The sequence below is a fragment of the Hipposideros armiger genome, unplaced genomic scaffold, assembly GCF_001890085.2.
Source record: "Hipposideros armiger isolate ML-2016 unplaced genomic scaffold, ASM189008v1 scaffold_63, whole genome shotgun sequence".
NCBI classification, from domain to species: Eukaryota; Metazoa; Chordata; class Mammalia; order Chiroptera; family Hipposideridae; genus Hipposideros; species Hipposideros armiger.
Genome location: NW_017731413.1, coordinates 1,098,277 through 1,114,101, shown reverse-complemented (window position 1 = coordinate 1,114,101; position 15,825 = coordinate 1,098,277). Strand labels below are relative to the sequence as shown.

Genomic DNA, 15,825 nt, shown 5'->3' with positions numbered 1-15,825 from the left:
CCGATCAACAATAAGAAAATTGAAATAATCATCAAAAACCTGCCAAAAAAGTAAAAGGCCAGGACTGAATTGCTTCACTAGTGAATTCTATCAAAAATTCGAAACATTTTAATATCTCTCCCTCTCCAACTCTTCCAAACAACTGAGGAAGAGGCAATACTTCCTAGCTCATTTAATGAGGACAACATTACCTTGATACCAAAAACCTGGCAAGGATAACACACACAAAAAACCTGCAGACCAATATCTCTGTAGAAAACAGAGGCCTCCATCTGCATACTTTAGTCTGGGGCACTGTGTGTGGGAGCCCACAAAGGGAGGCTTCCCTGAGGAAGAATACAAACTAAAGTCCTTGGGGGAAGGAGAAGGAAAGAGGATAGTAGGACCAGACATCTATCTGTTCAGGCCTATGAAGGCCCACAGGTAGGAAGGAGCTTGCCTTATTAAAGAACTAAGAGGAAGTAAAGAGCTAAGCGGGCCGGTTGGGAAGGTGGAGACTGGTGAGAGATGAGGCTAAATGTGAAGGGGGAAAAAGAACATCATTCATGGCCTTTTGAACCTTATGAGGGGTTTGGACCATTTTTCTAAGGGCAATGACAAAATAACAAGCCACTAAAAGTTTTTACTCAGAGGAATGACATGTTCAGATTTGTGATCTTAAGATTACTTTGGTTGCAACAGAAATAAATTCAAAGAAGGCAAACAGGACAGTTAATATTTTATTATTAAAGTAATACAGAAGAGTGGTTGGTGATGGTAGAGATTAAGAGAAGTGGATAGATTTGAGGGATAGTTGGGGGTAGACAGTAAGTTACAGAATTACCCTCACCCTACTACCTATTCCAGCTAAGAATCACAAGCCCTGGTGATTGTTGGATATAAAAGTTGATGGAGTGAAGGTGGCAAAAGTGACACCCAGGTTTCTGCAGTCAGGTGAGAAAGTCACTTGCTGGGATAAGGAACACTGCATGAAGAACAAATTTAAGGGGAAAGATAATGAGTTTCGTTTTCGAGATATTAGGATTGAGGTGCCTTTGAGACAAACAGGTGGAGAGATTCAGTGGATGGATGGATGGATGGATGGGTGGATAAGCTTGGAGTTGAGTTAAGTGATCTGGACTGAGAGTCCTTAGCATGTTGATTGTAACAGAAGCCATAGCATGGGTGAGATTATTTAGGAAGAGAAAAAAAGTAAAAAGAAAAGGGAGGACTTTGTCTGAACCTTAAGGAACACCCAACTTTCAGAACCATGCATGCAGAAAAATGTCAGCTGTCAACATAGAGAGAAAATAGTATCAGATGAAAATCTTCCTGGGACAACAAAGAAAAGGTATCAAGATGGAGATGTCGCTAACCTGCTGCTGAAAGGTTAAGAAAAATGAGGATTAAATGTCCCCTGAATTTTGTGACATCAAGGTCACTGGTACCTTCAGAAAGCACATTTCAACAGAGCAGTGTGGAAAGTGTGGAATGGAAACCAGACAAAGGGGCTACGAAGCGATAGGGAGGGACAAGAATAAACAAGCTGAGAATGTAGAGGGATAGAGAGAAGACTGGGAAGGCGGCTGAGGAGTCCAGTGGGATCAGGGAACTTTTTAGTTGTTGTTCATTTGTTGCTTTCATTATCAGTTGTTATTGTTTTTGTTTCACAGAAGAAAAAGACTTAAGCAGGTTTAAATGTTAATGTGCATGAGCCAGTGGAGAAGGACAATTAAAAACACGGAAGAGAGGGAAAAAATGAATGAAAGGGTCAAATTTCTGAGACGACAGAGGCATGGAACAGAGAGGACAGAGCTGACCTTCCATCAGCAGAAAGTCCTCTCTATTCAGGGACAAGCAAACAAAGTGCAGGGACAGTTGTATTTGTCGACTTCGTGGAGGGTGTTACCAAAGTTCCATCTAATGGTTTCAATGTTATTCATGAATTAAAACATGAGGCCATCTTCTGACAGTGAGGGACCAGGTAGGAAAAAGTACCTGAGGTTTGAGGAAAGTAAAGCAGAGAGAGAGTGGAATGGCATGCAGTGTGGAGGGCATGCCTGAATTCAGTGAGCATGAATTTATGAAGTGATGAAGGTTTATTCATTATTACACCCAGTCTGACATTGTGGGAGAAACTCTGTTCCATAGGATACCATAAATGACATCATAAAAAGCCTACAATCCCCCACATCATCACTTGAATAAGAGTTTGTTGTATTTTTAGAAATATTCTACAATTCATGTTATTCATGTATAATATAAGTAAAATTGATTTGAGGGGAAAAGAATACAATTTCTTTTTGTTTAGGATGTGGTTTTCCAAAATAGCCCAATTCCACCAATTTGAGCAAATTGAGATGATTACATTTTTCAAATCAGCACACTGTCCATGCGGATGAGATTTCACTGCAGGTGCTGTTGCCCTTGTTTCCTCTCTTTGCCCCTTTATGAACTATAGCATAGGGTTACAAATTTACCGTGTACCGATCTGCTTTAATAAATGGCTCAGACAGCAGTGAGCACAGAACAAATGCCAAAAAAATAATGGCTGTTTGATAAAAATGGTTCTTATCAGCAAAGCCTGTATTTGCATGTCAAAGAATGATTCCAAGGGGCTTAAAAATAGTTTGCTCTCTTAAATTGAGTTAAACATACCCACAGAAATCATGTTGACACCACCCACTTGCTTAGCAGAGATAAACATTAGTCCTAGTCCAGTCTGAGTTCTTTTAATTCCAAAATTTTGGCATTAAAATTCAAAAAGCTTCACCGTTACAAAAAATATTTTTGTGTAAGTGAGTTACAGAATGACCCTCACAACCACCTATTTCAGGGTACTTAGGGAGGTGCAGTGGGGTGTAGAGAATCATTCACTAGGTGACATTTTCATTTCAGATTGACCACAGCCGGTAAGCATATTAACAAATCGAATAGAGGTAACGAAGACCCACACTGCCCTGCCATGGAATTATTGATTATGTCCTTTTTCATTTTTTCAATCAGAGATCATCTATTCTCTTCCAACAAGACTGGAAACAGTCTTCACTGGTGTTGTAATTTGCTCATTAATGAAAATGGATTTATTGAGCATCCTCAGTGTGCAAAGCCTGTACTAAGTGATTCAAAATAACAGGTTGCTTAGTTACCATAAAATGAAAAAATTCCCCTGTGAAGGTTAAAATTAAATGAAAAGTCGATAAGAAAACATTATCTTTGATGGCATCTGACTATTTCATAAGGGCTTTTTTTTTTGCCATTACAGCCATTTTCTTTTAAAGATAATATTCATTCATTTGTTCACTCATTTAGTTATTCATTCATTTATATAATCACTATGATTATATAAGATTCTTTTTCCTGATTCAGTAAGGGGACAAACATGATTCAATATTGACTGCATAAACATGAGTGTCAGACAGCAAATTTATCAAGCAAGTACTGGACTTCCATTGATCTTTATTTAATGAGCCTAGTACCAAGGCAATACTATTATTTTCTCCATATGAAACCTATAGTCATTGAGGCAATAGTAAGGTGCTCTTTGGAAAGAATAGCCCTCATTTTCTGGTTCAATTTCAAAATGTTGTTGAATATAGATTCACTAATAAGCTGCTTCATATTTAAATTAAACCAGCAGATATGATGAATTTTTTTTCTTATGGTCAGGATGAGGTATATTTTGTCCTAGCTCATCTAGTTAACTAATAGAAGAGTCCACAGAAAGGTAACTAACATGCACAGTTAACTGTGATTTTCTGAGAAAATATATATTCCAGATGCATGAATGACACTGCCAGTCACAGCCGAGACTCTCGACCTGCTAGTCTCAGAGATCAGCAGGCCAGGCAGAGTCTGTCCTCACAGGCCCAGGTGTCCTCATTCGCCCCTCCCTTCTCTGTAGCACTGAGTTTGTGTACTGAGTTTCGGTCCCTGTATTCATTTCTTAGAGCTGCTGTACAAAGTACTACTAACTGGCTGTCTTAAAAATCAGAAATTTATTGTCTCACAGTTCTGGAAGCCAGACATCTGAAATCAAGGTTTCGGCAGGGTTGCTTCCTCCTGAGGGCTATGAGAGAAGACTGTTCTAGTGTAGGTCTCTCTCCTTGGCGTGTAGATGGTCGACTTCTCCCCATCTATCCACATCATCTTCCCTCTTTGCATATTATCTCTGTGTCTAAATGTCCCCCGTTTTTATAAGGACACCAGTCATGTTGTATTAGGACTCATAGAATGACTTCGTTTTAACTTAAATATGTCTATAAAGACCTTATCTCCAAATTCTCCAAATAAAGTTACATTTTGAGGTACCAGGAGTTAGGATTCCAAATAAAGGGGGTGGGGCACGATTCAATAGTCTCTCTAAAGACCTGGTCATCATCACTCCATCATATCTCCCTCCGTCACATCTCTCTCCTCTCTCTCCCTCTCTCTCTCTCTCTAGCAGTTTCAGAATACAGTTCCTGTGTGTGTGTAGACATCTCCATTTTGTCTATACACCTAAGCCATGTTATCCAACACAGTTAACCAAAACCACAGAACGCATTCCCTAAGATACAGCTCTTTAGTTCCCAATAGCTGGGACCAAGGGGAGAAGGGATGAGGTTGACTCAGCTTTGTTCCCCCTTCCCTCTGTGGAGTTCTAGATGAGGTTCCATCTATAATGAGAACAGAAACTGCTCTGACTTGTATGCATCCCTATTCCAATCATTAAAATAAAAAACTCTTCCATTTCAATGGTGGATTCCCTCACCCCTAGAATTCACAATCACAGCCCAAAGTACAAAGACTGCCAATAGTTATGAATTAAGCTTGGGTCCGTTGAGCAAAATGGCTTCTTTTATATTGAATCCAGATGCTTGAACACAATTGGGGAAAAGCATATATCCATACAAATTAATTCTTACCCCACTTAAAAAACGAAAAACAAACAAACAAACAAACAAACAAACAAACAAAAACCAGTAACAATCACAAACAACTGGTTCATCATGAAATTTTGTATTTTCCAAAAGTGGCTGCAAGAATATCTTCTTATAACGTAACTTTAGTAACACTTTTCAATAAAGAGGAGGGGGGATGAAACATCCTCCATTTAAACACAGGCATCCTTTTGACTCCCGTGGGAGTGATGCTGTCTTCTGAGGTTAAGTCATAAGAAGTGCTGGAGCTCTGCCTCGATCTCTGAGGGTGCTGGCCCTTGGAGCCCCATCACAGGCCATGAGGAAGTCCCAGTAGGCCATGTCAGCCATCTGAATAAGGACTGGCCTGCACAATGGATCCTCTGGCCCCTGGTGAAGTTGCCCCAGCTGATACCACTTGGGGTGGAAAGACGTTATCCCTGCTGAGCCCTCCCCAAGTGGCAGATTTATGAGCAAAATAAATAACTGCTATTTTAATTCACTAAGTGTTGAAGTGGTTTGCTATGTAGCAATCAATAACCATAACGGTTTTGATACTTGGAAATGGGGTGCTGCCATAAGAAAAACCTAAAACAAGCAGCATTAACTTGGTGATGAGAGCAGGCAGAGAAGCTGGAAGGGTCTCAAAGTGAGTGAGTGTGAAGGGTTGAAGGGCCTTCGGACAGGATTTGTGGAAGCCGCAAAGAGCTGCAGGAAAGCTGTTGGTAAAGGTTTTGAAGGACAGCAAATGTAATTGGAAGCTAAAAGCAAGGATTCACTTATCCTGTAGTAGTAGGAAATTTGGCAACATTGACATCTACAGTAGCATGGAAAAGCGAAAACGAAGCAAATGAACTCTATGATCTAGCTGAGGAGGCTTCCAGGCAGAGGTATTTAAAGTGCACCTTTTCTAGGATAACTAGTGCATTGTTCTGTACACCTGAAACTAATAATAATAAAAAAATAAATAAAAAATAAAGTGCACCTTGTCTTCTGACTGCCTATGATAAATGCGAGCAGAGAGAGAACTAGAGAATGACCTGCTAAATACAAAGGAGCCAGGGGTTTCTGGGAAGAAAAACCAAACTGGTTTCTTATTTCCAGCTGTTCCACATGGCAAAAAATTCTCGAGTTAAGGCTAATGACCAAATCTGGGTGGGACTACAAGACTATTCATTAACGCCTAAGGAAGATCTCAGGTGGAGCGCGATAGAAATTGGAAGCCAGACAAAAAGACCCTCTAGGGATTTTTAAGGGCAGGACTCATGGATCCTCCATGTTCAACCAAAGCGTTTCTCAGAATCTCAAGGACATTGTCTCTCAGAAGTCACATAAGTGGCCCAAATACAGAAGCGCTTACATCAGCGTGGTTGTAAGGGACAGCAAGTACAAAATGAAGAGGTCTTTGGAACCCGCAAATTTGACAGGTAGGAAGCAGGTGAGAAAGACACTCAGCTATAAACATGGGTTACTTTTTATGGAAAAGGAAGAATGACTCAGAGAATGGAACCAAGAGCCACAGAAAACAGTTCCAATGCCGTAGGAGTGACCCTTAATCAAGGAACTAGGCCTGATTCGATTCATAATTGCCATAGACTTGTGACTGCTGGGTGCCCTATTCTTCCTGTGCTTGAAAGGGAATGTCTGTTGGGACTTTCCTATGCCTGTTCCACTGTTATATATTGGGTGTGTAGGGGAGGAGACTGATAAATTGTGTCTTTGGTTCATGGGTCATCTCATTGCCAAGAGCACAGGTAACCAAGGACCTGTGCCATTCCTGGACCAGGGAGACTCCCAAGCACCGGAGCCTGGACTTGGAGCTGTGGTCTAAAGGGCTGATGTGTGGCGATCCTGAAGGAAAAAACGGATGCAATTTGCATAGGAGAGGATATAAAATATTGTTCCCAGAAGGCAGATTGTATTTCCCAAAAATGACAATAAAATTTCTCTCATTCTATATTCTCTTATTATAAAGTAACTTTGATACTCCTTCCATCAAGAACTGGGGTCCATGTTCCCTTCCCTTGAATCTGAGTGAGCTTGGAACAATAGCAGAAATGACAATCTGTGCCTTGTAAAGCTAGATTATGAAAATGAAACAGCTTCCACCTGGTTCTTTTGGGATTCTGACTCTCAGAATCACCCAGCATGTCATGGGGAAACCCAAGCAGTCCATGAAGAGTGAAAATGGCCCCAGCCCATAGCCTCAGCCATCACCAACCTGCCGGCCAGGTGAGTGGGCCTTCTTGAAAGTGGGTCCTCTATCCCCCGGTTGAGCAGCCCTAGCTCATACTGTGTGGCACAGAAAAGCTATCCAGTCAAATAAACTCTGCCAAACTTGCAGATTTGTGAGTAAAATGTATGACTGCTGTTCCTCTAAGTCAATATATTTGGGGGCAGCTTGTTAAGTAGTAATAGACAACTGATACAGACATCATTTCCTTCATGAAGTCTTCCTCAAGCCCCCAGGTGGGTTAAATCCCCCTCTTTTCTGCTCCCAAAGCACTCTTCACGTAACACTATTCTAGTTATGCTCTATTGAAATTAACTGTTCACTTGTCAGCCTCCATGTGAACACAAGGGCAGGCCTGTGCTTTTGTTGAAAATCAACTCCTCATAAATGTATTACTTTTACCCCATTCTCTCTCTCCTCTCCTTCTGGAACTTTAATTAGACAAGATAGAATGTCTTAGTGTATCCTCCAAGTCTCTTAGGTTCTCTTTCATATTTTTCATCTCTTTGTCTCTTGGTGCAATATTCTGAAAAATCTTCTGACCTAATTTCCAGCTCAGTAAATATCTCTTCTAGCTAAATCTAATCTGCTGTTTCTCCCATCCATTGTGTTTTAAATTTGGGTTCTTTGTTGTATGTGTTACTGTTTTTTGGTTTTTTTGTTTTTTCATTTCTAGTAGTTTTATTTTTTCCTCCCAAATATACTAGGTCATTTTTTAATTTCTATTTCTCAAAATACATTCAAGCTTATCTTTTATTTACAATAGCATGGTCATTTTATAGTCTCTATCTAATAATTCCAATATTTGAAGTCTTTTCAGGTACGGAACTGTTCTTTCTTGTTTCTGTTGATTCCCATTTGGGGTTCCTTTTCCTGTAGGTTTAATTATTGTAAACTGCTAAATTTAATTGGATAAGTATTTAAAGGAATTATTTGGAGCCTAAGAAGAGAGTATATTCCTCTTCTGCTTGATTCTTGAGGGTATTGTTTTCAACTAAATTCACAGATTGACTTCTTTGGAACATCTAAGGTGATATAAATTTTGGGTGTGAATCTGCGTGAGGGCCCATTTGTGGTAATAACTTCTCAGGAATTTCCCCTCTTGTTCTGCTCACAACAAAGTATCTTTTCTTGTAGTCCTGTTGGGGTGCCGGTTATGGGGAAGAATTATTTCTGATTACTCTGAGATGAAGCCCTTGGAGTCCCCGCTCTATGGAGGAAGGATTGCTTTTGGAGCCTTTGTGCTGAGCAAGCACAGAGATTTATTATTTTGTAAACAAACCCAGAGAGCCCTTGAGCACCAAAGTTCAACAGCAGGTTCAGCAAATTCCCTCAGAACAAAAGTGGCTTTAGTGCTCCACTGGTTTCCCATCCTCACCAATGTTTTGGCTTGATTATTCTTTATTAAACTACTGACAAAAAGAGTTCCTAATTTAAATGTTATTCAGTTTATATAATTTTACTGTTATTGTTTTGATGCTTTTAAAGTTTTTCTTTTCTGCATTCTTATCCACCATGTTTATTTGTTTTAAGCAGGAGAGTTGTTCTGAGCCTAATCAGCTTTGTTACCCTGTCTGTGTTTTTTGTTTTTTGTTTTTTTATCCCTATGTCCTCAGTATGCAGAACAGTGCTTGACACATGAAAGAATATAATTCATTTTTTTTGTTTGTTTGGTTTTTTACTGTTTAATCAATAAATCCCTGTCTTCTTTGTCTCTTTCACTCCTGCATCCACCACCCTTGACACCTGCTGTTCCCTAATTAAAGCTCTTTTACATTTTCATACATATATGCCTTCTATTTTCCTAAGTTAAATGAGCTTTCCCCTATCTTCCCACTATTTCCCCATGGTCTTTCATATGGAAGATTTTTCATTCTTATCAGCTGCCATAGTTTGGGATCAGCATTGTCTGCACTCTCCGTGACTGTTCTGGATCACTCATTATTCTGCCTTCGTCCAAAATGTGCTGCCTCTCTGAAGATCATGCTATCCTACTGTAACATTCTTTTTCTGATTTTATTGCTATCATATGTGGACTTTCAGTTATACCTCCACATTTCTTGAGGGTTTCAGTACTTGGTTCACAATTTCTACTCTACTTCATCTCCTAACATAATTCAGTGGGGTACTTAAGAGCACAATTAGACAAACCAAGTTCAAGTCCCAGATCCACACCTTAGTAATATGTAACCATGGGAAGTCACTTAATACTTCAGTGCCTCAATTTCTTCATCTGTAAAATGGGAATAGTGATATTATTACCTTACAGCATTGTAAAAATTATATGAAATAATATATATAGAACACTTAGAACAGTATCTGGCAAATAGTAAATGCTCAATAAATTTTAACTATGTTCATTATTATGCTCTTACCTCATCTTAAAAATCTTCCTTCTGCAGGCTTATGAGTCATACAACACATGAGCCTATAGTTTTTGCTTCTCAAAAACCTATTTGGGGTCCGGCCGAGTGGCACATTGGTTAAGAGCTGACTTGGGACTCCAGAGGACCCCGGTTTGGATCCCACATATGAGGGCCAGTGACACTGCCTTCTACAGCTAAGATGCTGAACAACAGCTCAACCTGGAGCTGGGCTGCCGTGAGTCGCTGGGGATGGCATAGGCTGCAGCCCCTGTTACAGTGGGTTGTCATGGGTTACGTATGTAGCCAGCAGCCAGTGTGAACGGCCATCCAGAAGTTGGTGACTGATCTGCCTCGCCCGGGAAGAGCACAATGATGGTGCCAACTTGGGCCAGTGAAGCAACGTCCTCAACAACTAGACTGAAGAACAAAAGGACAACAACTTGTCTGTTTCCCTTCCCCCAATTCCCCAGCGCTGTTCCTATCCCCCAATTCCTCAATAAAAATCTTAAAAAAAAACCAAAAAACCTATTTGGTCACTTCTATAAAATTCTTTAGTGTATTATCTAAAATGGAATTTCTGACTTTAACACTTCTTAAGATCTAGCACTTCTTTTCAGCCAATGATCTTTTATTTAAACCCAGAAATTCAGTCCATTTGGAAATACATATTTCAGAATCTCCCTATATTCATAGAAATGCTCTATTTGCTCGTCTCTCTGGAGAAAGCAATTTCTGTGTTTTCTTAAACTAGCTCAATATTAACTGCTACCGATTCTGCTCTCTCTTTCTGTTGTTTATCTTCAGTCTCATGGTCTCCACCAGCAAATTCCTCCAACCTCTAAACTTGACCAAAGCTTACTTATCCTAAAATAAACTAGCTATTTCTTCCTTGTAACTCTTTCCTCTCATGTTATCATTATCATATATCTCTTCTTCTAATCTTGAAAGGGTAATCTGTATTCTCCACTCCCAGTTCCTTATTTCCCATTTCCCAGTGCCTCGCTGTTAACTTCCAGAAATCTGGTTTTATCGTGTAACACCTCTAAAACTCACTTTTCAAAAATAAGCAGCAATTAGATTGTCAAACCAAAAACAGCCTCTCTTCAGAGCTCCTCTTACAACTCCTTTGCAGCACTGAATACGCTGACCACCCACTTGAAATTTTCCTCCCTCATTGGATATCATGTACCCTGACTCTTTCTTAGAGGCAATGGTTAGGCAACAGTAAGCATATATGATGGTAATCCAACGCTCATGGGTCAAGCAAAGGCCCCACCATGTATTGATCTTAAATAAGACAACTAGCTCCAGTCGCCTTATCAGTAAAATGGGCATCATATTTGCTTTCCTTGTTCACTGGTTTTTAATGCAAATAAATAAAATAATGGATCTGAAAATACCATCAAAGGTATAAAATATACAAAGTAGCTGAGTACACTTTGATAACCTGAAAACAGGTAGGATGCAGAAAAGTATATTAAAAGACTCTTGCTGCCAAATCTGTTCCGAAGGTCTGAAGGACCCGAAGCTTTGCATCTGGCCTAGAAGATTTTCCACCATGAAGAGGTTTCAAAGTGCCTTCACCAAGACAGTACCGCTCCCATGAGAGCGCATATCAAAAACTCTGACTTACCTGCTCTTACTTCAAAATGTAAAAAATAAAATAAAAATATTATTGTGATTCTAATGGGGAACTTTCTGTTTGAAAATATTGTGGAAAATAAAAATATTAATGATACATCCACATATATACAAGCATGCAAATAGAACTGTGCGTAGGAATAGTACCAGTTCTCGGAGAGGGAGCTCTTGCAATTTCTAAGGAGCAAGGTTTCTTTGTAACTGCTGTGTCCGTGAGATCACATAGAAAGTTCTCGTTTTCTGAAGAAAACGTATCAAGAGAAGCAGATGGTATGATTTCCATAGTGTAATTCCTCTTCTTTGGATAGGACTCCTGAAAGGAAGGGGAAAAAATAAAAATAGCTTTGTGATAAAGATATAGCTTGTTTAATTTACAAAAGCTAGAAAAGATAACTGGGTTCATCAGTTCTTCCAAAAGTGATTGAGAGGTGATGATTCATCTGGTAGAATAATCATTTTACCCCAATATTATCAGTGATCTCTTTAGAAGGGTCTTTACAATTTGGTTCCCCTGAATTTATCACTAAACTAGTAAAGTTCATGATCTGTTTTTATAATATACATCTATTTTCTAGTTCCGGCATAACTGTTGTTTAATCAATAGTCATTCCCAAGACCCTATTCCTTTGCCTGCTTCCTTGAGACAGCCATGTGACTCAATTTGGCCAGTTATATATAAGGGGAAGTTTGCTGGGAGGTTTTTGAAAGAAATATTTTTCCCCAGAGAAAAGAAATGCAAGGAGGCTGTTTCAGAGCCTTGGCCATCCTCAGGTTCCTCTTTCTGGATGCAGTTTTAATGTTCGGAGCCAGGGCCACATGTTGTAACCATAAGGCAATAAGGCTAAAATAAAAAAGATAACAGACCAAGAGTGGCAACAGAAGGATAAACAGAGCCTCGGCCCCCTTGATGATATCACTGAGATACTCAAATAGCCCCAGACCAGTTTCTCCAGTCTTCTTAAGTAAATAATAAAGTTCTTATTGTTTGAGCCACTGCTAATTGAGTTTCCTGTCATTTGTAAGTAAAAGTATTCCCACACAAAAACTAGTATTTTTCTTTGTGAATACTGTTAACTAATATGGGGGTGTCAAAAAAATGTATACACATGACTTGTATCTTTTGTCATCCATATATATTATTACAATTTTAATACAGTTTTTCTTTCTTAAAATGTGTATACATTTTTTTTAAGATTTTTATTGGGGAATTGGGGGGATGGGAACAGCGCTGGGGAATTTGGGGAAGGGGAACAGACAAGTTGCTGTCGTTTTGTTCTTCAGTCTAGTTCTGGAGGACGTTGCCTCACCGGCCCAAGTTGGCACCATCACTGCACCCTTGCCGGGCGAGGCAGATCAGTCGCTGGCTTCTGGACTGCCGCTCACTGCAGCTGCTGGCCGCTCACGCTGGCTGCTGGCTACACATGGTAGCCCATGGCAACCCACTGCCCCAGGGGCTGCAGCCTAGCTGTCACCGGCGACTCACGGCAGCCCAGCTCCAGGTTGAGCTGTTGTTCAGCATCTTAGCTGTGGAGGGCAGTGTCACTGGCCCTCATATGTGGGATCCGAACCAGGGCCCTCTGGCGTCTCAAGCCAGTTCTTAACCATCGCGCCACTCGTCCGGCCCTGTATACATTTTTTTTGGCTGGTTACTCTTTTCAAGTTAGGAGATAATTAAGGTCTAATTCTATATTATTGGTTCTTCAATATATTCTAAAAATTAGAATTTATTTCATTTTACAAAATCTTAATTTCTTATACAGGCATTAAATTGGTCAACAAATATTTATTGGGCATCAACACGTATATCTAGGACTGTGCTAAGTGCTAGAGATTTTTTGAAACTAATAAGACATAATTCTTGTCCTCAGAAAGTTCACTGTTTACTAGAGAAGTAAAACAGATGAATTTCACTATTCATCATTTTTTTATTTTGATATTTGTTACCTTTATAAGGTATAATTCACTATCAAAAGAAAAAGACAAATAAGAAAAAAATAAACTTATTTTCAAAAAAATCTTCCAATATATACTCATATCCAAGGGTTGGTGAAGATTTACTACAAGCGCCTATATTTTCCTATAATGATATTTACAGTACAGAGAATAAGTATTCAAGGTCAGTGTAATTGCTTTCAGATGATACCAGACCCTCACACATCAAAGAGTCAATTATGTTCACTCTACTCTACTGAAAGCAGGAAATTGGAAGTAATTTATTTTTAACAACAAAGGGTGACAAAATAGAAGGCGACAAGAGGAAAGCAATCAGGATGGTATATGATTTAAAAACCATGTCGCAGAAGAAATGATAAAAGGAACTGCAGTGTTCTGTCCCAGAGAAGCAGCTTAACAGAATTCTCATCATATTTGAGAAACTACCCCTCAAAATGGGGGAGGGGAGAGGTTACTATGGTCAATTGATTCTAAAGTTCTTAAAGGCAGAACAAAGACCAATGTTTATAAGTCAATGAGGGACAATTTGGGTCAATACAAAGAATAATTTTCTATGAATTAATAACGTTGCTTATCTTATAAAATAAAAATGCACGAATATAACAATTAGCTAAAAAATAGCACTAGAAAGCAACCAAAGTCTTTCAGAACTATGTATCCATAAAATTATGAGTAAAACACATTGTACAGTGAATATACTAGATGATTGTAAACTCCATGAAGGCTAGAATTTGTCTTGCCACCATTCTATCCCCAGAATCTAATACAGATCCTGCCACGTAGTGGGTGCTCAGTAAATATTTATTGACCAACTGAACAGTCTCAAATGTCCTTTTTAACAAATCTACCAGTTAGGGAAATGATTACGCCTTTTTAAGATATAATTTTCTTTGCTTTTCAGTTTGGTTATTATTATTATTACTGTTATTATTTATTGCTTTGCATTTCAAAAGAGAAAAAACTGGAACTATGACAGTAAGATTGTATAGTCTAGGAAAAAAAAAAGAGTTTCTAAGTTAAATCATAGTTCATCCTAAAAGTAAATTAATTAGAACAAGCCATTCTTCACGGATTTGGTTAAGCTGGAATTCTACGGTGTTCATAAAGAATTACAAGAATTTTAAAGGCTTTGAAAAATACTCTGAAATCTAACCACACGGGATGAGTTAGTTTGCTTTCCCCTTAAAAAAAGAAGTATATACATATATTTGAGAAACATTAGAAAATACGAAGAGGAAAAAGTCGCATTGAACCCAGCATGCTCAGATAACTAATAGCAACATTTCGGTGACATCATCACTGAGTGCCTCCCTGTATAAATGTGTGTGTGGACATGTGCGTATGTGCAAGGGAGACTAAAACAATATTTTAAACAATGAAGTGCATCCTCCTCTGCTTCCTAAGGGAGAGCCATCATTTCTCATTGGCATAGAAGTCTATAAAACACAGTTTCCTCATGAAAAGTGAGAGACCCAAGGAAGGAGATGGTAAAACAAAGATGGCGAAACTATGCTTTAGTCATCAAATATTTCATATTGTCAAAAAAGAGGGGCATTCAGCAAAATACCCGACAAGCATCCCTCAAAAGGGGATGGATATGTGAGATAATAAAATAATAAAATGAATCCATGTGTGTCCACCACTCTGTTTAAGAGATAGAAGACAGACCAACTTTATGAAGGAAGCTAAAGATGTGACTTCCCACCATGGCCCACTTGGTTATGAAAGTGTTTATGCTTACACCATCTTATATGGTTATTTTCAATCTCCTGAGCTTGTCAGGTTTAACCTGTGGCCCCTTTTCCGTCCACATTTCCCCCTTTTGGTCATAAATCAATCCGAAGGATGCACTGATGACCAGCCTTTTGGTTGGGCAGTGTGGTCCCACGGTGCTAGGAAGGCTCATTCCTAGGAAGTCTTGGTGTCAGCATTTATCTTGCTGAATGTTGGACCATTGGGGGTGGGGTAAGACTACAACCTCAGATGGCAGTCAAGGCTGAATTATTTATTTAAAAGAAAATGTGAGCAAATGGGAGGCAGTCAGATCCTATCGGTCCTCATTAAATATATTCTGGATCATTTCTAATCTTTGAGCTATCATGATCCGAGTTCATTTTCTGTTATCCTTATATTTTGAGGTTTTTTTGCACCTAGTACAACATTTACAAACTAGGACTAAGAACAATAGTATTAAACCAGTGACACCGATTAGGAGCAGGAAATGTCCAATATTAGACAGGTACAAGTTTGAGGAGAGCAAACATCCTAGCCATCCAAACAATGCTTTACATGTATTATCATAAGTTTTTATTATTAAGTTAATATGTTTTCCTCCCACATTTTACTATTATCTGTACATTATGATAAGTTTGGAAAGATGAATGAAGATGATTATTTTATGATCTAGAAGGTCAAATTTTTCTTTTGGCGAGTTAGTTTCCACAGAAATGACTCCATGGGGAGGATTAAGTTCAATGTCCCAATACATTGGATTTTCAGTATCAATATTATCATGGGTTTTATTAACCTCAGGCAAAGTTAATTTGTCTATGATCTTTGTATTACACACACACACACACACACACACACACACACACACACACACACACACACACACACACACAAAGGACCGGCCGAATGGCTCAGTTGGTTAAGAGCTCGCTTAAGCGTGCAAGCTCTGAGCAACAGCGGTTTGAGTCCCAGTCCGAGCTGAGCTGCCGCTGAGCTGCCAACAGGTGGCAGGATGGCTGAA

General features: G+C 39.1%; 1 protein-coding gene across 8 annotated transcripts in view; it reads right to left on the bottom strand.

Moving 5' to 3' along the window:
• Positions 1 to 15,825, bottom strand: part of ANKS1B (ankyrin repeat and sterile alpha motif domain containing 1B) — a 985,090-nt gene that overhangs the window by 671,372 nt on the left and 297,893 nt on the right. For all 8 annotated transcript variants that reach the window (XM_019641719.1, XM_019641710.1, XM_019641706.1 and 5 more), the window contains one exon: positions 11,268 to 11,433. In XM_019641719.1, the coding sequence (XP_019497264.1) occupies positions 11,268 to 11,433 (166 nt within the window). The remainder of the gene's footprint in view (positions 1 to 11,267; positions 11,434 to 15,825) is intronic.